We start from the raw sequence: 23,257 nt of genomic DNA on the forward strand, positions 1-23,257 counted from the left end.
CCAAGTTAGCCAACCAATCCTGAAAGGTAGCAGGAACGTAAGTTACGAAAAAAGTATAATTTAGTTGTTGGAAAGCAAGTTTATATATCATAAATAAAAGCCATATAGTGGGAGCCAAAAGTCTAGAAAAGAAAAGTTATGGATAAAAAATGGTAATTGTAGCTATTGCGTATGATAAGTAGAAGCGTTGGCCAATAGTTCTGGGATTGCGTTGTTGGTATTATTACTGCAGGCCAACTTTGTGTGCACTGAACCTTGACATACATTTGGACGTTGAGCAAATGTCAGAATTATTGCAGTAAGTTCGTGTCTTAAAGCTAAAACTGGTCAAAGAGCAAGGCCTGCTTTCATTATTTGCCCAGGAGCTTGTTGCTCGCTCACATCTGGCCCAGATTTGAGAAAATTCTTAATGTGAAACGCTCCTGTTAGTGTTCGGCTCCTGGAAAGAAAATTGGAAGTGAAAATCTGCAGCAGAGAGTGTGCGTCTATTGACCAAGGCTGCATAAATGAAACCGCTGTTCTACCTGCACTCGTTTTTTGGGAATGTCATTTTGCCGTATTAGAGAAAAGCCTGAAACTGGGTCATGTTTTCGATTTATTCATTCATTTAATGACCGGTGTAAATTTAAAATAAAGGACAACAATTCCCCCTAGAATAAATCTTACTTCATGTCCTACTAGAGAGTTGAACTTTCACCAATATCCAATTGGGTTTGTCAAAATACTAAAAGGTTCAGCTCGATACCGACGCTCAGGAAAATATTTGATACTTTATATCACTTTCAATACCACAAGGATTAAAAAAGAGACCCACATTTTTATTAACAAGAAAAATGCCAGCGAAAAACACTAACATTTAATAGATTTTAATATATATATATATATATATACATATACATACACTTTTGAGTATCGTATCCAGACATTTTAGTATCAATACTTTTTGAGTTTCGATACTTTTGACAACACTTTATCCAATTCAAATCTTGCTTAGATTGTATTTTATAACATTAGAACATCTGCACATTTTCATTATTTGACTCTTGATAAGATTAATGTCTATATTAACTGAGATATACCTACTTTATCATCCAGCTTTGCTGTTATCGACTCAACGTAAGGAACAATAGAGATCCATTCCAGAGGAATCAATGGCAACTCTGCAGTTTTAGATTGATGTTTAAAAAGCTTTAGAATACACACAACAAATTGACGCAACTATTTTCTCATCGTCAATACTTTCAACTTGTATTCCTGAGCCTATTTACAGTCAAAAATATCTAATCAGCATCTTTTTCTTCTCTTGCAGTTATGCTTTGGCAGACGAAGCCTACCGTTCACTGAGAGACCAGGACAAGGACCAGTGCATCCTCATTACTGGAGAGAGCGGAGCAGGGAAAACTGGTGAGTCGGGAAGCGCTCATATCCATTTCTCTTTATTATTCTTACTCATTATGTGTAAATATGCGACTTCAGTGGTCAAACCACCCACATCGTCCTCAGGCTCTCTCCTCACAAATCACCTTTTCATATATTCGCACAGTAGCGCAGATGTTGTTTTTCTCCCTTTCAGCTCATTATATTTGAATAGAAAACACACAATGTTGGAGTATATACCTCTAAGTGGAAGGATATTTTTACCCCATTATGGTTTATCTTTTAGGCTCATTTTCTTCTTCATTCTAATAACCCTATTTATTTCATGATTCAACACGTTTTAATTTTTGGGGGGGGGGTAACTTGTTGAATATATATTTTGTATGCAGTAAAATTGAATATATAGTTGTGTTCACTCCAAAGGAAAAATCTTTATAGTTTGGTTAACTGTTGGGTTTCTAGTTTACCTGTAATACTGACTTCTCAATTTAAGTCTTAACGGCTAAATTCAAAATAATTCAAAGGATCAAAATACACAGTTTCTTAGACCAAGACAAGAGGAAACTAAGAAGTGACTAAAAAGTCAAAATTGTCTCTTGGCCAAACCCATTAAAAAATGATCATTGAAGATGGAAGAATAAGTAAGTAAGTAATTTTTATTTGTATTGCGCTTTTCTAGACCAGTGTCACAAAGCGCTTAAACAATCAAAACAATATTCAATAAAGTATATACTTTAAAGGTCAAGATAAAACTGATAACACAACAGGAGTTCCAGAAAATCAAGGAAAAGCCTGAACAAATAAAAATGTCTTAAGATGTTTCTTAAAGGAGTCAGTAGACTCCATCAAGTTCAAAGAGAGAGGAAGTTCCTTCCAAAGCTTAGGAGCAACAGCCTGGAAGGATTTCTCTCCTCTGGTCCTGAACCTTGTGCGAGGAACCATCAGTAGATTCTGATCCACAGACCTCAGAGCCCGAGCTGGGGTGTAAGGCTGGATCAGATCACTGATGTAAGGAGGAGTCTGACCATGAATAGATCTGAAAGTAAGAACCAGAATTTTAAAGTTGATCCTGAAAGAAACTGGAAGCCAGGGAAGAGTTTTAAGGATCGGAGAGATGTGAGTTCTTCTAGTGGAGCCGGTCAGAATTCTCGCTACAGAGTTCTGAACCAACTGCACGCGAGAATACTTAGCATCCATTTCATACATGGGTGATTAACGTCATTATTTAAACTTACACATGATACATTAGACCCAACCTTATTCATGAGTTGACTCAGGAATAGACAATTAAGACATGTTGATATCCAAAGGACTACCTTTAGAAGTCATTGTCTTTGGTTGTTGATTTGGAATAAGTTGTCACCAAGACCATTGAGACAGAGACAAGATCGTAAATTAAAAGGTCTCGAAACAGAGGCCGGGGTTGCGAACTGCAACACTTAATTTTAGTTTTATGTTTTGGGGATCTATCGTCGTCTTTTTGCCAGAACCTGTTTTGCCCTGCAATGACATGTTGAACTTCTAGTCAAAACTTCCTTGATGGCAAGTGCCTGATAAGGGTGCTGGTACAGAGCAGCTCGGATATAGATCAGTACTACAATCTTTCTAAGTTGTTCTCGTCATGGTGGTACATTATGTGTACTTTGGCACTCCGGGTCATAAACTGTCCCAGGGAACAATCACAATGGACTACACAAGGAATGCAAGGAGACAGTACTTTTTCTGAAGTCATCTTTTGTTTACGTCATCAAATACTTTACTTGTTAAGATTGAAGAAACAAAACTGAAGCAGACGACTGATGTATTGTTTTACTTGAAAGTGTAATCGGTGTCAACGCTTCCATCTTAACTTTATTTATGGAACATTTTTTTGCTCTTGCTTGGACGAGTAAATATCGCGGCATATGTTCGTATCAACGAAACCCCCCAGTGGCAATGAAAGCCTTTACAGCGGAAGTAAATATCCGACAACAATACGTGCAAAGATTTAAGGTAACTGAGGATGGTTTTATCAAGTCAGAAATGAGGATTTGCTCTATTAGTTAGACTTTAGAAACAATGTTCGGAACTAGCACTGTCATTGGTGCTATAAATCAACATTATTGGAATATGGTTCGTATGACAAACAAGTTTTATATTTGCAAAGCCCATGTTAGTTCTCCATTTATTTCCTTCTGTTCCATTTCCCACCAGTGTAATGTTCTTTTATAATACCACCTTGAAAATTCCCCAGTTTTTAATCATTTATGGCGTTATCCGTGATAAGATAGTCATTTTTATTAGTGGGCCATTCAATTGAATTTTCTTTTAACTGTTTTCTTTCTTTATCAAACCTGCAAAATGGTAACCTGAACCTTTATCAAACTGAGATTATACAAATTTTTTTATTCCAAGAGATTTTTCATTGATTTCCTATATGATTTTAAAAGATGCAAAAATCAACACAAATAAAACAGCAATGCACTGTTACATGAGCTCTTGATATCTTATCATTTTAATTACATTGTATAAAGATAGGTGACCCATTCTCCACATCCTCCGGCTTCTCATGAATAAACTCTTACGTACACTTTATTGCCCTTTTACTACTGTAATAATTCCAGTTACTTTATGCAGACCTGGCTTGACACTTGAATTATGATTGAATGGCGTAGATCAATAGGAGAGTGACGCCATTATTTAAACATAAGTTCACATGTATTAGATGTGTTGGGTTAATAATAGTTTTTGATATGGTCTATGTAGATATTAAGAACGTTCTGTAATTTTAGAATACAATGTACTGCACAGGACATTACAGATTGTGTTTTTTGTGGGGTTTTTCGGCATTTATCCTCAAGCCCAGCCTCCAGGTCGTCCTTCTGCCAAATGGCAAAGATGAATTTGGATTTCAGTAATCTCATTCCTTCTGAATCTTTGCGAAATAAAGCCATCGGGAGCACGCCAGCTACATCGGTGCGGGTCATGGAGATCCAGACGGACATTTTAATAAAACACCAGCAGCGTAAAGCTTGAGGACCATTAAGACATTTACTGCAGGTAGCAATTTCAATGATGGATGGTTTAAAATGTGACAGTACCACATCCAGTAGATTAAGCAGACATCCTTCAACCGTCTACCAGCAAGTGCACTCAATCTCCTTCCTTTGGCGGATTGCACTCGTCTAGTTATGGATCATCTTTCTGGACGGAAGCGATGATCCTGATGCCAGTTGACGTCAGACAAATCATGTCGCTTCCCCCCCCCCAGAGCCTTTTTTGAGCCATTTGACATCAACATATTTTTACAAAAACATGTCAAACAAATGTAAGCTTCCTTCAACACACACAGTTACTTGATTGACAGAATTCCTTTGGGCAAATGCGTTTCACTTCTTTTATTTTTATGAATCTAATGTCATTTTTAAGTAGACGGTAAATGAATAGATTGAACTTTCATTGATCTCTTTGGGAAATTGAGTAGCAGCACCTTACAGATTATTTTGTGTATTGCTCCCCGAGCTATTGATGTTCTCTAGTGGTCTTGAACTTTGCTTTATGAACTCCAACTCTAACATCAGTATAGATCGGCTGATTCAAGAAATAGTTTGGTGAAAATTAATTTTTATAAAAGTCTAAAACCCAAATTTTCCACATTAATATTAAAACTAGTGGTTGCCATATTGTGTTTCTTTTTTTTCCCCATTATATATTTATGTGATGCAATTCCTGTTTTGGCAAATGAAACATCTGGATGGGGCAGCAGGTGGTAGTTAGGGGTGTGAGGGGGGGAAAAGAAAATCGATACATCGATGTATATCCATATATTTTTTTCCCAACTTATAGTCAACTGCACTGTATCGATGAATTTTATTTCAATCCACTCCAATTTCCTTTTTCTTTTTTGGCACAACAATCGCATTTTATTTTATTCGACACTTGCTTTGAAATATAAACCATAAAACAACTTGGATGATTCAATACATTTTATTAACATTAGTTACAATTTACATACGAATAGTCACGGCATTCTTTTGCAATTAAACCTCCTTAATTCCGTCCTGCTTGGCTAAAGAAACGATGAAATCCCTCCAAATTAAAGCGATGACTGAGAACTAGAGGATACCGTCTACTCCAGTAGTTTTCGATGCTGATGTTTGCATTTATTTCTTTTTTTAGAAAAGACATTTGAACAGTCACAAGATGTCACTAAAATGTTGTCACCTAAATTCGTCTACAAAACTATGATATCTAGTGTATCGAATGATATCGTACCTTTGAATATATATATATATATATATATATATATATATATATATTGTTAGATTAGTGTATGTCAACAGCCCTGGTGTTCCCTAAATGACTTGCACAACGCACACACAGCAGGAAAAGTTCTCACTGCGGCTCTTTAAAGTGAAACATTCTTCAAGAGATGAATAGGCCCAGATGGTAGTGATGTAATATTAAGGTTCCTTGACTCCTTAAATCTATTTATCCATTTTGTGATAATGGTAATTATTGTATCCTAGTAAAAGTTTCCTGTCTGAAAAACAATACATTTAACAACTAAACCACACAATTACATTTATTCTACCAAAAACATAAAAACTCCTACAGCTGATCCTCAAAAACTTGTCAGTTTATATGAATGGTTTCAAGGAGAGGATCGAAACATGTTGAGTAGGCGAACACAGCATCTGCCAGAAGTTCTCTCATGGTTGAGAGCAAATTTTCCTCCACATCTCTGTCTGACGCTGGTCTCCGAGGGAAACGGGGAAACAGAATTGATGGTTTAGTCTGAGCTCAGTCGGTGCGATGATGTTAACGTGATGCAACGATGGTCACCACAGATCTCCAGTTAGACTTGACGATGTGGTTTAAGAAGGGAGGCGAGTTTTTAAAAAGTGTCCAAACATTATCTTTAGCAGGCAATGACCTCATGTGTGTCTAATACGTGTATATATGTGTGTTCCAGAGGCCAGTAAATTGGTGATGTCATATGTGGCAGCGGTTTGTGGGAAGGGCCAGGAGGTCAACAAGGTCAAGGAACAGCTGCTACAATCCAATCCCGTGCTAGAAGGTGAGTCGAGTGCCGGTGTCACCATCTGACGTCTTCTGAGGGTCTGATGTGTTAATGGCGTTTATCAAAGTTGAATTAAATGAATTAACCTTGTTTGATATGATTCTGATTTAACGTACCTTTTAATTCTTCCCACATTGGGGAAATTTGTGTAGCATAGAGAATACAAAATATTATATATACTGTACATATACATTATAGTGAGAAATACAGACCACATGTTAAAAATAACAAAAACAATTAAATTACAAATACATCGAAAATACCAATAATAATATAATATTTGTCCAATAATTAACGATTAAATGTTTAAAATATATCATTAAATCGCCTTTTTTTTCCAACTTAAAATAAAAGAAATTGTCTTTTTAATTTGGGCGAAAAGATCAACAATTATATACCCTGATGGATTTTTTTTAAACCCAGAAAATTCTGAATAAAATAGCTGTTGCGTCTTCTCAAAAAAGATGGAGATGTATTTTCAGATTTTTAAAATATTTTCCTAAATTATAAATCACTTGTCAACACAAATTTCTTCTGGTGTGTTTTTTATTTTGTTATTTTATCACAGCCTTAGTGTTTTTTCGGTGTTATGTGATTCAAATTTCAATTCAAATTCAAAAGTAAATGGTTGTTCAATGGGTTTTCATTCATCTTAATTTAAGAATGTATTTAAACAATGTCAGTTTTGTGTTCAACAAAGAACGACTTGACTTCTCTTTTAGCCACACACAAATATACTGCTATATTATCAGTAATTATTATTCAGTTTCTTCATTTAGTTTTTGTCTAAGTTCCCGACAAAATGTATTTGAATAAAAGTCCAGACAGGATCCCAGTGGCGGAGCACATTCCATATTTCTTTTATAGGCCGAGCACTCTCCACTTCGCAGTCGTATTCCTAAAAGTCGGAGCTGGCACAGTAACAGATGTACTTTAATTGGGGGCAGTGGACAGGAAATGCCCGTGAATGATGAAGCCGTGTGCCCGGCGGAGTCGCTGCAGAAACTCTTCACATCTGCAAGAGTTTAGCTCGAGGACATTTAACTGCTCTAATGCTGAGAAGAAGCAGAAGTAGTTCTCCTCCCTTTACGCACACTTTTCTCCAAACTAGCGCCGTGATTGAAACCTTTTTGTATCACTCTCATGAGGTCATTATTGCTCTCCCTCTCTTTCTTTCCATCGAAGGTTCCCTCCATCACTCTTCTGTCTCATTATTACTTCACTCATGGCCTGCCAGATACCCCCCCCCCCCCCCACACACACACACACATTAATGAAGCACTTAAACACACCTTATTAATCTGCTATCAGCATTTGAAGCATTTATGCTAACACTGGCAGGAAACATCTTTGCTCGAATGGCTTTTGAATCTTTAACCGTGTTTAAGAAGAAGTAAAAAAAAAAGTGTAAGTGGGTTTTAAGGAAACGACTGAGAGGATTAGCATATTTGCAATAATGTCCTGTGAGCTAATGGCTACAATTTAAAAACTCAAATGTGTAAATAAAGACGTCGCCCTCTCAGACGCTTTGAGCAAATTATAGTCTCTCGTTTCACCCGTTTGGATTAATTAGTCGAAGTTTACAGATTTTTCTCTCTTTGTTCTTTTATAGCCTTCGGAAACGCCAAGACGGTGCGGAACGATAACTCCTCCAGATTCGTGAGTATTAATTCAAACTGTAGTAAAGTCAATTGTAGACAGAATTAATTTGGTTTCACTGCTACAATCTTCATCTAATATGTGCTTTGGAATTATCGATATTTGTTTTTATTAAGAAAAATAAGTATTGTTTACATTTCACGAGCAAGTTGCAAGTGTTTGATATATAACGATATGATGCATTTTCAGTGGCGACAACTCGCTCACAAAATGTAAACGATACTTACTTGATGGATCTACTGACTCCTTTAAGAAACACCTTAAGATGTTTCTATTTGTTCAGGCTTTTCCTTGAATTTCTCGAACTCCTGTGTTGTTCTCAGTATTATCTTGATCTTTAAAGTATGTACTTTTTTGAGTATTGTTTTGATTGTCTAAGCGCTTTGTGACCCTGGTCTCGAAAAGCGCTATATAAATAAATATTACTTACTTACTTACTTGCCTTTTCCTTAATACCATTCTGCTGTTTAATTATCGTCCTTTGAAGCAACAGATCAGTTATCAGTTTAGCTTGTAGACCGGTGACTTTGATCTGATCTAGGAGTGTCAAAGGTTACATGGATAAACAAATCATAACCTTTAAGAATAATTAATGATAATTAATCAATAGTTTGGTGGTCTTTTTTTCTCGTTAATTTCTCACCACTATCTAAAGGGCTGTGAGTGACCAATGAGATGTGCATGTTTTGGCCATGTGATGTAGGATTTAAGGGACGATTGTGGTAATGTCTCAAAACTTTATTGACTAACAGCCAGTTTATTGATACAAGTCGTATCTTTTGACATTTGTTCATAAAAGTTTAAGTGTTTATTGCACTTATAGTGGGGTTAAAGATGTTTCTAAATTACAAAATAAATATAGCCGGCTTTGTAGTGTTATTCCTCATAGGCATATTACTAAAGAGTCTTGCGTTGCAGGTTTGTAGTTTACTATCATTTTGACAAATGTATGAGCCCCGTGTTCCAGGTAAATATATCCGAGTTCAGTAAGTAAAACCGTATTTAATACACAAGGCTTAAAAAGGCACACTCTTTACGAAAATTAAAGGATTTTAAGTAGTGCGTTATAGTCTCGAAAATATGGTTATTTAAGTTGTGTGATTTCTCTTATTATTAGGAATCTATTTGAAGTGGCTCAACAAGAATAAATCATTTTTGTCTGATAACTTCTGGAAGGGATTTTCTGCGATGGGATTAGGATGTGTTTGAATGGAGAAAGAACCCTCGAGTACACGTGTAGAATAAACACTGACACCCTATTCTGATCAATGAGTGCAGGTCCAATGTTATTTGACTGACAATAGTAATAAAAATGTCACGACAGACTCCGGCTTAAAGGCTTTTAGATACAATTTAATCATTGCATCTGCTTTTGTTGTGACTGTCTTCTGTTTACTATCATTTAGAGTTCACCAACAATGGAGATATTAAAGTGGACTGACTCCCTTAACATGAGCAGTGGAGCTTCCGTGCAGCTACTCTGTGAGAGATGATGAAAAAAGTATTGGCCCCTGTGGCTTGGCACACATTCTTACTTTCATAAAGGAGTGCCATCCTTGTCCATTATGTATTGCCCATCTTTTTATACGTCACGCAGCGTTTAATCACCGACATGGTTCTTACGAATGCAGGCCAGTGCTTTGTCAGGTCGTGTCACGGAGTATTATAAGGGATTATAACCCTGATCTGTTTATATTTAGGTAACCTTGGCTTTAAACCTTCAGGCGAGTCCATCACATTAGCATCAGGTCACCACGATCCGAAGAGTCAAATCGTCCACCTTTTCTTTTTCTTTTTTTCTTTCGCTAAACTCGGTGGGCTTATTAAATTTGACGGCAGCTGACTCAGCAGTAGAGCCGAGCGTGTCCCGAGGAGCTGTCTCTTAAAACATCAGAGGGTGAAGCACACAGGGCCTCTCTGTTCAAACATCCTACTTGCGGGCTGAGAGGGACTGAAATAGTTTGAGTCTGTCAGTGGAAAGAAAAGCAATTGGCAGCGGAAGAAGTCCCTTTTTCTTCGGGGCAAGTGAATATTTCAAAAGCTCTCAACTCTGTGATTGGCAGACGGGGCCTCGTTTGTCACTGACAGAGATGTTCCACGAACAAGCCCCCCGTAAATTCAACGTATCGTTTCAGCAGACTACGCCACTCTGACTACCGTGTTCTCATCAACAGGGGAAGTACATGGACATCGAGTTCGACTTCAAGGGAGATCCTCTTGGCGGCGTCATCAGCAACTGTGAGTTTTTGAAGAGATGTCATTGCTCCGCTTAAAAACCCTTCAGTTTGATTCTGAACGACGCTAAGCACGTGAGCAACCCAGGTCAGAGGTCATTTATGTAATTAACAAAATGTCAAAACCTTCCCAAATCCAGATGGCACCATAGAACACCACCAATGTGTAATTATCTCTTCAATCTAATTTGAATTTTTAACTTGATTAATCACATTTCCCCAAAAAACTGAGCAGAAAATGTCAACAAACCCAAAATATAGGGATTCAAAAATGTTGGGAAATGTATAAGCGACACCAGCAAGATTTTATAAATTTTCCCATCCTATAGATAAGACCTGGGCAAAGTGTGGCCCAGGGGACACATGCAAGCCCTTTGATTGTATTTATGTGGCCCTCATGAGGTCAAAGATCATTTAGAAACTAACAGTTTTATTATGTATGTATTTATTTTTTATTTTTTTAAATAATTACTTGTCTCTAAATATGACTATATGTCATCTGCTTTTGTTATATGTGTGATGATTTATTGTCCTTTTAAATGTATATAAATGACTATAAAATAATACATTTATTATATTAAGGTGGATTTTATTACTTGATTTTATAATTTCCGCTTCTTTATTTTGGCTTGCTGGCCCCTCAAGTCAGACACTGTATAAAATGTGGCCCCTGAGGTTATTCAGTAACCCACCACTGATTTAAACAACATCTCCATATTTAACTAAAAAGTATCACCTAAAAGGTAAATAAATGTTGGTATGACTATTATGGAAGTAATTGTAATGTTATGGAATCACTAAAAGAATTAGAATTTTATACATATAACACAATTTAGGAAATTCAAATTGTTCAACATTATATATATTGTGTGAAAATAGTAAGTGTAATTTATGAGACCAATGCCACAGTGTCTGGCACATAAGCTCTTTTTCTCTTAAACAAATCCTCCAAGACCAATACAAACATGCCTTCCTATCTGATTATCCCCTCAGCTATTTCTCTGGTTTTTCTTTATCATAGTTCTCTCCAAATTGTTTTGTCTGCGCTGAGGTCCCTGGCGGAGGTCACAGAAACAAAAGGGGGGGGGGAGTTGAGACACAAGAGATCTTCTGTCTCTGACTCGACACAAGGGACCGTCTGTCAAGATCCCGAGAGTGACATGTGACTAGTGCAGACAAAACTCGTAGATTGAGGATGTTGAAAATGACTTCTCTCTGTGGTTCCAAAAGATCCCTTGAAACTAAAGGCGAGCATAGGTTTTAATGATCCACTGATAAAACGAAAAAATATGTCTATTTTTTTTAGGTTGATTCTTTGCATCTTTAATTCATAGCCAACCTCCTAAAATAACTCCGTTTCACATTGTCTGTGGGCTTTAAAGGAATGTTTTCACGCATCTCTTCTCAGGCAGTTGTTTACATCACAGCCCTTAAAGCTTGAGAAATAAAGCGCAAGTCTCTACTTTCTACCTCTTTTCATGTCGGCTCTGCATCGCTTCTGACAGCCACTTGGTCAAGGTTTTTATTTTATTGATGTTCTCTTGAGCGGCCCCCGGTGGTTCTCGTGGCCGGAAGGTGCCACAGGGGTATAAGCTGGATCCAACTCTCAGAAGTCCATATTCCTTCGCCATTTCCAAGTGATTTCTTGAGTTTCAAGTGCAGAATCTCATCTCATTCTTGCAGATTTGATTCACAAGAAATGTTTATTTTGCTTGTTCATAATGGTTTTTCAATTGTTTTATATGTTTGTGTCCATTTACTGGGCCATTTAGAGACACAACATTCTCTGTATCACTGAGTTCCGTCTCCAAAATCAACATCTATCCATCTGAGACGTCTTCTGTTTATTGGTGATATTTGTTTGTTTGAACCAGGGGTGTCAAACTCAATCACACAAAGGACCAAAATCTTTTTCTAGAATTAGAATTATCTCCGGAATTGTCCTCCTACTTCCAACAAATCCATCAAGCTCTGTAACTTCAAGTTCCCTTTTACACTTTACATCACTGTATTATTGAAATCCATACTCTCTGTTCCTTATCTTATCTTAAACACAGGCATCTTTATAGGTCAACATATCAACATGAAGGTTCATCTTTTTATGATTTTGAGCCAACCTTCCTGCGGGCCACATAAAATGACTTGATGGGTTTAAACCCCGGGGTAAAATGCTGCGTAAATTAAAAACAGAAGTTGAGAGATGACTCGGTTATCTCCATACAACAACTAGAACAAGGTAGTGACAAGTATTCACAGATGCAAATATGATCTGCAGGATTCAAATGACTTCTGGATAATCAATGATAAACGATACACACAACTTATGATACAAGTGGAGTTAAGATCAGTGTGTATGTTATATTAAGCATATGTTATCTATGGATGAGGTTTAATGGCATTAAACGGAATTAAAACAGAATTTATCATCGCTCATTTTAAACAAGAATGAGCCAGAAATAAATATCTCTTTGTTTTGGGGTCGGCTTACACGGTCATGGAGATGTGACAATGGTTCCCTTTTGAACTAACAAGAAGGACCTGCTCAGGTGAGGGATTTAAAACAGGATTGTTTTTGTTTTTTTCTGGTATTTCCTGTAGAATGTAGTATTATTCGACTTAACGGTGAAATACATTAAACTCAGATCTAGAAAGGTGTCTTATTTTGGGGTATTAAGACAAAAAACTACGCTGAAATGACCTGTATTTAGTTTAAAAAAAGTAAAGTATCTAAGAAAAACTAAAATAATTTCCACCTTTTAGAAGGCTCCTTTCACTTCACAACCAATTCAGTTTTTTATCTTTCAATAACTTGAAATAAAAAAAAATATATAGTCAGCTTTTACTTCTACTGCAGAAAACTGACCAGAAACTGTTTCCTTCAACTGAGAAAAATCTCTAAACTTGGAAAATGTTGTCGGAACATGATCTGGAGCTTGTAATCCATGCGTTTGTTTCTTCTCGTCTGGACTATTGTAACAGTTTGTTTTCATGTCTTAACAAGAAGGATCTGTCTCGCCTGCAGTTGATTCAGAACTCTGCAGCGAGAATTCTGACCCGCTCTAGTAGAAGAACTCACATCTCTCCGGTCCTTAAAACTCTTCACTGGCTTCCAGTTTCTTTCAGGATCAACTTTAAAATTCTGGTTCTTACTTTCAGAGCTATTCATGGTCAGGCTCCTCCTTACATCACTGATCTGATCCAGCCTTACACCCCAGCTCGGGCTCTGAGGTCTGTGGATCAGAATCTACTTATGGTTCCACGCACACGGCTCAGGACCAGAGGAGAGAAATCTTTTCAGGCTGTTGCTCCTAAGCTTTGGAACGATCTTCCTCTCTTTGCGCTTGATGGAGTCTACTGACTCCTTTAAGAAACATCTTAAGACGTTTCTATTTGTTCAGGCTTTTCCTTGAATTTCTCGAACTCCTGTGTTGTTCTCAGTATTATCTTTATCTTTAAAGTATTTACCTTTTTGAGTATTGTTTTGATTGTTTAAGCGCTTTGTGACCCTGGTCTCGAAAAGCGCTATATAAATAAATATTACTTACTTACTTACTTAAAAACAAGGCTTGGTTTCAAGAACCGTTTTGCACTTTGTACGAGATTTTGGTTTTTGCTTTGTATAATGTAAAATGGCAATACTCATGAGAGGTTTTTTTTCTTTCACCACAATAGATGTCGCTCCATTGTCGTTTCTCAAAAAGGAAACTGACGGCATATCAAGCAGGCGAATTCAAAGCATGGAGCAGCGCTACAAGACAAAATGAGAATGAACGTTTTAAGATTCCTTAAAGGAGTGCCATGAGCTTCCTAACAGTTTTATGATTTAATGGTGCAGAAGTTGAAGAACGCTTATAACTCAGCCGAGGGACCGTCAAGCTTTTCCCATGTGAATAAGATTACTCTGCAGTCAAGCAAAGATGTTTTTCAACATTGTTTCTCAGTGGCGTGGTTTTGGCATTTGTACAGCTAACTGGATCTGGAAAGATGATTGGGTGCATCGGAGCATAATGATGTCAGTCGGTACTTTGTTAACTGAATTATGTTATGGGTTCTTATTATTGTATGCAAGATGTGAGCTCGGAGGACATTTTCTTTTGACTCTAAAAGATGATTTCTAAAAGTGGCCGGCGAGAGGATCCGGAGTAGCACAGCTGCCGGGCCGTGTAGTTGCCCTGTAATTAAATCATACTCTGCTTAATGTGGTGAACAGATGAGGGTTGCCCTTTTAATCAGGTACTGATGCACTTGGTTGGGAAACCATGAAGAAAGGGCTGACGCTCAATATCCGCGGGTGTTTTTTCAAGCACTCCCTGCAGCACGTGTGCACTCCCGGCTGATGCTTCCTTATAATTGTCTTCAGAATTGGGTCGATATGTGAGGTCATCTGTGTATTTAAGGTTTCTACTCAAACATCCTCAATGTTTCCTGTGTGTAACGCGGCTGAACCAGACCAGTGATTCATTGTTTCCTTCTTTTTTTTCTTTCTTTTTTTTTTAAAGATCTGCTCGAGAAGTCCCGTGTAGTAAAACAGCCAAAAGGAGAGAGGAACTTCCACATCTTCTATCAGCTCCTGTCCGGGGCCTCCGATGTCACACTCAGTAAGTTTTTTTGTTTTTTTTCCACAACCATCGTGCAAAGTTTGAAGTTAAAAGAATTATGCATATGAGACAGTTGGCAGGAATATAAACACTACTGAGCGCACAGGATGTAATGAATCAAATAGACTGTAGCCAGCTGTTTCCAGATGAGTAACTTTGTCTTATCACTGTATTAGTTTCAACACTCACTCTGTATCAAAGTTTCTGCTTCTCAAAAGAAAAAAACCTGCACACACCAGCATACGCTGAGACCAAAACCTCACGAAAAAGCTGCATCTTGCCGCTCCAATTGCACAGATAATAAACCTTTCTCGGATATCCTAAAGTAGTGGGTTGATAAGGCATCATGATACAGCATCAGATCAAGATACAGTGTCTTAATTTTGAAAGGCCACCAGATGGCGCTGTCTGCTTTTTAGTCTTTGACTCTCAGATCTACTAATTTCAATGAAACGTGTCAGCGTTTTTAAACTTAAAGTTCCATCTTGTGATCTTTCAAACCGTATCATGATACAGCATCATGCTTCATGAAGTCTCAACACACATCACAATCCTGAAGTTTTCAACCGATTGTGCGTTCATGAAAACAGGAACAATTTCATCCAACCAATCGGAGGCTTGGTCGAGCGTCCAATCCGTCCCATGCATTCAACACGCAGACAACATTGTGACGTGAAAACCGTGTTATAATTATTGGCAACAACTAAGCAATTACAACAATGAACACAGACATGGTTATTACAATATATATAACATAACAGCTACCATTAGCTTACCCTAATACCTCACTTAGCACCTTGAGCAATCTCGTTCTCTATTTCAAAATACCATATGGCTTCCAAAACTCCACAGAAAAAGCCACAGACTAAGCAGCAAGTACACATTTTCCTTCAAAGTGTTCCATTGTTGTCTCTTATGAAATGACGTGAACACTGTTCTACACATCCGTTTATCACAATGTTATGAAGGCCCCCATCCATGGTGAATAGGTAGCCGGGTCAGTGGAAAACACCCCCTAGCTGAGTTGAGTCGGGCCTGAACTCTATAGTGGAAAGACGCCAAAAATAAGACGCATCTTGGACTTCCCCCTTTTGAAGGCTCCGGTGCTGGAGTCACACATGACCAATGCATTAGTGGCACCTTCTTCCTGCTCGACAAACATCAGGGGGAACAAAAGACGAGCCGTGAGCTCTGTTTGCCTAAAGGCAGAGGGCATTGTTTTCACGTTCAGAACACAGGACTACATAATAGCCGCTGACTTTCAGTCCGCACAGACGAGAGGGCGCTTGATTTAGTCGTAGTTAATGCTGCCACTAATGAAACCTGACTCATGCACCCACAAGAGGAATGGATTTCTTTGCCACACATGAGGGCCGTTTAGAGAGGCCATTTGATCTCCCAGCACTCACCATCAGCACATAAAAGGTCGTGGAAATCGTTGTAAGCGGCGTTAGTGTAGCTGTCGGATCATTTTTCTCACATGGTTCTTGTGTTAAATGATGCCAGTAATCTTTATATTTTTATACATTTGTCGACTTTTTGTAGAATATTTAATGTTGTTTAATTGTTGTTGATGGGTTGATGAGGCTTCATGAGGCAGTTGATGCTGCATCATGTAAGTAAGTTAGTAATTTGTATTTATATTGCGCTTTTCCAGACCAGGGTCACAAAGCGCTTAAACAATCAAAACAATACTCAATAAAATATATACTTTAAAGGTCAAGATAATACTGAGAACAAAACGGGAGTTCCAGAAAATCAAGGAAAAGCCTGCAAAAATAAAAAAAGGCCACTAGATGGCACTCTCAGTGAAAATTATGCCATTTTCTCGGCTTCAATTTCATTAAATTGGTAGATCACAGCCAAAGATCATGAAGCAGATAAGGGACATCTAGTGGCCTTTTCAAAACTAAGACACTGTATCGCGATACAACTGATGCTGTATCACGAGGCCTCATTAATCCATCACTAGAAGATGCCGTATCGTGGCCACTAGATGGCACACTCAGTTTAAAAGTGATTGAATTGGTAGATTAAAGCCAAAAATTATAAGAGCAGATAGTGCCATCTAGTGGCCTTTTTAAAAGGAAGACACTGTATCATGATACAGCATCAGCTGTTTCATGAGGCCTTAACAACCTATCGCTAACCTTTTTGTCGACACTTTCCGTATATCTTTTAAGCTTCAGCTCAACCTCTTACTTTTAAAGTCTTCAATTTCCAACAGCCCCTGAAGCAGAATATATAATTATGATCATGTGCTCTGATTACTTTGTTTCGTTGCAAGTTGTTCACCCTGAAATGTTAATGTGAGCCGAGGAAATGATGAGCAACTCAACTGATTGAGAGGTTTTAAACTCTGGAGGCAAAATTAGCAATTTCATTTGCTCACTGGGATGTACGAGAAACTAATCTCACACTTTAATCAATATTAAAACCACATTGGTAGATTAAAAAAAAAAAACATTTGAGAGGAATGTTTCCGTCCAGATGGATGACGACCATCCGGTCTAACAGTTGTTTAACATGAAGATTCTGATGAAAGTGGTTTTAACGTCATTTTTCTTCAACAGAGAAACTGAAGCTGGATCGAGACTACAGCAGGTACAACTACTTGAGTCTGGACTCGGCCGCCGTCACCGGGTTGGATGACGCTGCAAACTTTAGGACACTCAGAGTAAGTTGACGCCACATCTCAGTAAAATAAAACCACATTTTTCAGAACAACATTCCAAAGGAATGGATTTAAAAAAATTTGAATTAATTCAACACAACAATCAAATCAGTGATTCAGTCTTTGATTGTCGTCTTAAGTTAGTTTTATGTTGTTAGGACCATTTGTTTCAAAGGTAACCTGATCACATTTTGTTTAGTGGATTAAATCACAATTTGAGAATGGTTTGTTCAATAAGGAAAGAAGGATTCCAAAATCAGATTGGATGATGGAATCAAATCCTACTTTTAATCTGGATCAAACATTCAATTTTTGTTTTTTCAAAGCCTTTCAGTAGGATCTGAAAAACAGGATTATCGACATCCTAACAAGAAGTTGGATTTCAAAAAGGAAATGTGGCAAAACTGGGTCAAATAATCTGTTTTAATTTATATTTTCTATATTTGTTATGTGTCATGGCTCAGGTAGGTAGACTTGAAATAATAACACATAGAAGTGGATTATGTCTTTTTGTGTACTTTGTCTTAAACTAATCCAAATACTGTATTTTCAACACTATAAGGCGAACTTAAAAGCCTTTAAATTTCTCAAAAAAAGACAGTGTGCCTTGTAATCCGGAGCGCCTTATATATGAACATTACCTGTTGTGGGTGACTTGTTTACAAACACTTTCATGACACTGAGCCGACACACTGTGGGCAGAATTACTTCATTGCGTCATCACAGGGTGGGAATAACAATGCACGTCACATCCTGGCAGACGTCTATGGAGTAAGATTACTGCCAGCGTTTAAGCGAGTGTGTCTTGGTTGTTGTACACTCAAAATCACTCTGCTGCGCGCTCAACCAGTCATACACGTGCGTTCAACATGTCAAACCTGCGCTCAAGCTGTCATACACGTGCTCTACTTCTCTGCTGCGCACATTTGTCTGCTCACAACACCAGTCTTGCGCGCTGCTGCTTGAAGCCTTTTAAACATAATTTGAACATCGTTACCTTGGAAGTGAATGGAGTTGTCAGAACTAAAGTTTGACTTTATCTGACTGTTTTGTTGACATTCCCTTAAGCACAGCTTTATCTAGTGGATGCATAACGCAACCCCAGTCGAACGTTTGACTGTATCCTTTATTCTATGCGCCTTATAATACGGTGCGCCCTTTTTATGAAGACAGTTCTAAATTCATTGAAGCTGGGCCTTATAATCCGGTGCGCCTAATAGTGCGGAATATACGGTACTTCAAGTGAGCCCCTTTTTGCTTGACATTGCTTGTAGCATATTTTCATATGTTTTACACTAAGAGTATGGTTATCCAGATTTGGTCATCTTTAAATTGGTTTATCTGGATCAGGGTTATCCGATCAAATGTTGCTTTGAAAAAGTAAAACGGATATCTTCTTAGATAAGAAAAAAAATTGATTTCCAAATCCGTATCATTTTGATCCAGATTACATTTTTTTGAACAACTGCCTCCTAGAAATAAGATTGGATTGTTCCTAAGCTTCATACCAGACGTTGTGTTCTGATGTTATGAAATTCAATAAACTCCAAACCAGCAGGAGGACTTATAGCTGGACTTGAATCCAAATTTCTCCCAATGTTCTCTTATTTTTTTTCAAAAGAAGCTTGAGTAGAAATGTGGTTCATTTCCTGTCCGAGTTCCTCTTTTTCCTCACAGCAGGTGTTTATCTTCTGTATAACATGTTGTGTCTGTGCAGCTCCTGGTTTTTTTAAACCCACTTATCAGGGTCTGACCTGGCATGCTTCCTTACAAAACTGTCTTTACAAAAAAAAAAAAAAAACATGTTTTCATAGCTTCAACATTGTTGCAGCGGATACACAAAGAACATTCCTGCTCAACAATAGTACGCTTTACCCCTCGCTCAGAGACGGCCTCATTGTTTTACCGCCCGGACATACATTGTTGACCACCTGCTCAGTAAATTTCACTCTCCATTTAAACAAAAACACCAATATGTTGGTCACCATGTCATGCTTTACACACCAGGCCCTTAAAGTGATAGTTTAAATATGTTTTTGTCTTCATCTTCATCCAAAAAGAAGCTTAAAAACATCCAAATACTGCTTTGAGTCTTCCTCCTCCATTTTGATGCATCTTGATCATCCTCCTTTGTCCAATTCTATTTTTGTTTTTTTTAAATTAAAAAAATAAAATAAAATCTAAATACCTCTTTGTTATCATAATTTTCTTGATGTTAAATTGAACAGGGTGTTTTAAAAATGTGTAAAGGTTAATGAAAATCACGCTAGATACAGTGAAATAATTAAATAGATTACTTTCATATTTCATGCAAAAACATTACGCAGTACAATTTCAACATCGACAAATTTGCACAAAATTTACTTTTACTTTATGCACTACACTGTACATAGGCTTGCACTACTTTTTTGGTTTATAATAGTACATTTTATTCTATTTAGTTAAGTAATTCAGTATTTTTTTTATATATATTTTTGTTGGCATTTATTGTGGGCAACAAAGTCATAATAGTATTGCACAGGTTTCCACAGTACATATGACAAAATTATTTATTAATAAAGATTTATTTTTTTCTCCCAGAATGCCATGCAGATTGTCGGCTTCATGGAGGACGAGATCCAGTCCGTGTTCGAGCTGGTGGCCGCCGTCTTGAAACTAGGCAACATCGAGTTCAAGCCAGAATCTCGCTGCAACGGTTCAGACGAGAGCCGCATCAAGGACAAAAATGGTAGAAGCTATTTAAATCTTGAGGCAAAAAACCCCAACAAAACCAGTTGGATAACATCCGGTGTTCCTTTGATGATTCTTTGCACTGTTTAAACATCTTGACCCTGAACTTAATTGACCCGCTGTGATACTACTGCCCCCTGTCGGCCGTTCTCATGATAAGTCGGTGAACAGAGCGCTTTTCTTTTAAAGCAAATATTGCATTTACATTTCTCCCTCAGTTACAGGGGCGTGATCCATCTTACTGGCACTTGAGTGTAGAAACCCATTATATACAGAGATGTGTTCATGTTGCTCACTGATCCGTTCACCTCCGTTTTTTTATTTTTTTTCAATTGACATTTTTCAAGAGGTCCAGGCGATTGTTCTTATTCCTCAGAATGATGTGGCGACATTTTCTTAAAAATGTTGTCTTTGACGATGCCTTTTCAGATTTGAAGGAGATGTGCGAGCTGCTGGGGACCGAACAGTCGGTGCTCGAGAGGGCATTCAGCTACAGAACCGTAGAGGCCAAGATGGAGAAGGTGTCTACTACCTTGAACGTGGCCCAGGTGAGAGGGACAGTATGCATCTACCCACGGCGGTGTTCATCCGTCCAAGTTGTAGAAAAGATCCGGGGACATTTCTTTCCCTTCACTAGCTCCACTTGCTGCCACTTCCCATTCCTGTCAACGTAACATGAAATCCTCTTTATTATAGATGAAGGCTCTTTCTGCGAGCACTGTCATATGTAGGTCACATTTTAGAGGTTAGTGAGTTCATCCATGGTTTGATGCAAGCTTTCCTCGTGGCATTGAGACGTGTTGAAAGACTGAAGTATTTGGGGGTTTTGTCTACAAATTGGATTTTATCTTTAGCTTCAAAAAAACATTTTTCCCCTGATTTCTTTTTTTTTCCTCCTTTCTTTTTAGTTGATCCTGTTTCAGTCTGAACATTTAAATCTTGTCTGAGTCAGGGGTCGGTATTTAGGGGCCACATTAATTTGTACGGTGACTTGTGAGGGGCCATCAAACCAAAAGAGAGAAGCAATGAGCCAAAATATTAGTTGTGTTCTGATGAAGCTTCATGAAGCAGTGTCAACATTTTCAGAGTCCACTAGAGGGTGATCTCTGCACTATTTCCCCTTTGTTTTGTTTTAACCGTTCCAATGAAACATCACATCATTTTTAAACTGATGGCGCCACCTACTGACCTCTAAGCAACATGACACTGCTTCATGAAGCTTCATCAGACCATCGCTACAAAATTTGATGGAAACCTATTTTTAAAAGAAAATATATAACGAATGATGGGAACTGATAAAATAAAATGGAATAACTTTTTATTCTAAATGACAAAATAATTGCTCAAATTAATTTGGGGTCAAGAAATATTCACAAGAAGGACAAAGAAAAAACAGGAAAACTCCTAAAGTTGAATTTGCAGTTGGTACAATAATAAATAATACCAATTAAACATTTCCGAAAATATTTTGTACTTAAATACTAAATAAAATGGAATATGTAAAATATTCTTATTTTCCAATAAACTGTAGTATATACTGAATAATTAGGATTATTAAATTACTTGATCTTTCTTTTTTTTTCTGTTGTCATTTTGTTAGTTTAGTTGAGTATTATTCAGTAAATGTTTGTTTTTCATAAGATTATAAGTTTTCCCATGCTGTTGAATGCACCATTGGCAATCCTATACTATTGAATGCATCACACTTGGTTAAAGTTTAAATGTTGCGTTTTTAGACTAAATCAAATAATGTTTTTGTCAACATGGTTAAAGGGGACATTAAGTCTTTGTTTTGTTTTTATTATAATAAATTAAGCATAATGTTGCCAGCCAAACCAGTTTAAACTCGTGCCGAGACTACAGCTTTCTCAGAACTTTTTTCTTGTATATCGCCCAAGCACGACAATTTGTTTCAGGGCCAAAAACATGTTTTTTAATCACAGCTTTCTCATCAAGAAACTCTCTTACACATGTATCGCATTGAAAACTCTCAAAAACAAATGTATTGAATTCCAGCCTTATCAATTTAAACATTTTAGTTTGATCCCATGTTTTTTAGGCCTACTATGCCAGAGACGCTCTTGCCAAAAATCTCTACAGTCGTCTCTTCAGCTGGCTTGTTACTCGGATCAACGAGAGCATCAAAGTGAGTCGTACTCTTAATTTGTTTTGCATTACATCTCACAAATAACCGTCCCCTAAAAAAACACTATCATCGCCGTCTTCTCTCAGGCGCAATCCAAGACTCGACACAAGGTCATGGGCGTGTTGGACATCTATGGCTTTGAGATATTCGAGGTAAGAGACGGCAGCTTTGAACACGATATTGACTCGCATCCCATTGAGTTGTTGGTTTAAAAACAGTTGTTTAGAAGAGCATTGTATCACCTGCATTGTTTTCCGCTTAAGTGCATGCAAACCCTTTGGACGAGTAGTTCATTCCATTATTTACATTTTCCATCCCATGTTCGTGTCATTATCCTGCATTTTTTTATTTAATCCACTCACTCTCAAGTCCTCCTTCTCCTCTGTTGTTCTGTCTCGGTCACCAGGATGGAGTAAGTAACGCCAGAGCCGTCCCCCCCTTGCTGTGTGTGCATGCTGTGATCTAGACTCGCTTTCACCTTAAATCACCTCCTAATTCTTGTCAATACCGCGGCACCTGCTGTGACGCGTGGGCACCTAAGTAGAGAAGATGCCAAGGGAAAATCTTTTGCATCATCTCCTCTTTAATCTGCACTCGGCTGGAAGCTTGGAAGCCGACGAGAAGGACATGTAGCAGACTTGATGTTGCTTGTTTAGAAGCAATGCATATATTCTCTCTCCATGTTTATTTCTATTTTCAATGACACCTTTGTAGCTGAAGGTCTGATGCTCTGCATTGCAAGTTATTTTATTTGACCTTATAGTCGAGTCAACATCA

At 37.7% G+C, this 23,257-nt stretch overlaps 1 protein-coding gene across 6 annotated transcripts in view; it reads left to right on the plus strand.

The window, feature by feature from the left end:
- The window catches only part of myo1b (myosin IB), a 75,039-nt gene that overhangs the window by 27,500 nt on the left and 24,282 nt on the right, over window positions 1-23,257 (plus strand). For all 6 annotated transcript variants that reach the window (XM_087804830.1, XM_087804834.1, XM_087804831.1 and 3 more), the window contains exons 4-13: window positions 1,310-1,404; window positions 6,332-6,436; window positions 8,052-8,098; window positions 10,273-10,336; window positions 14,832-14,930; window positions 17,504-17,607; window positions 20,185-20,332; window positions 20,764-20,882; window positions 22,394-22,480; window positions 22,567-22,632. In XM_087804830.1, the coding sequence (XP_087660956.1) occupies window positions 1,310-1,404; window positions 6,332-6,436; window positions 8,052-8,098; window positions 10,273-10,336; window positions 14,832-14,930; window positions 17,504-17,607; window positions 20,185-20,332; window positions 20,764-20,882; window positions 22,394-22,480; window positions 22,567-22,632 (934 nt within the window). The remainder of the gene's footprint in view (window positions 1-1,309; window positions 1,405-6,331; window positions 6,437-8,051; window positions 8,099-10,272; window positions 10,337-14,831; window positions 14,931-17,503; window positions 17,608-20,184; window positions 20,333-20,763; window positions 20,883-22,393; window positions 22,481-22,566; window positions 22,633-23,257) is intronic.

The sequence above is a fragment of the Callionymus lyra genome, chromosome 12 (genome assembly GCF_982586985.1).
Source record: "Callionymus lyra chromosome 12, fCalLyr1.hap1.1, whole genome shotgun sequence".
NCBI lineage: Eukaryota > Metazoa > Chordata > Actinopteri > Syngnathiformes > Callionymidae > Callionymus > Callionymus lyra.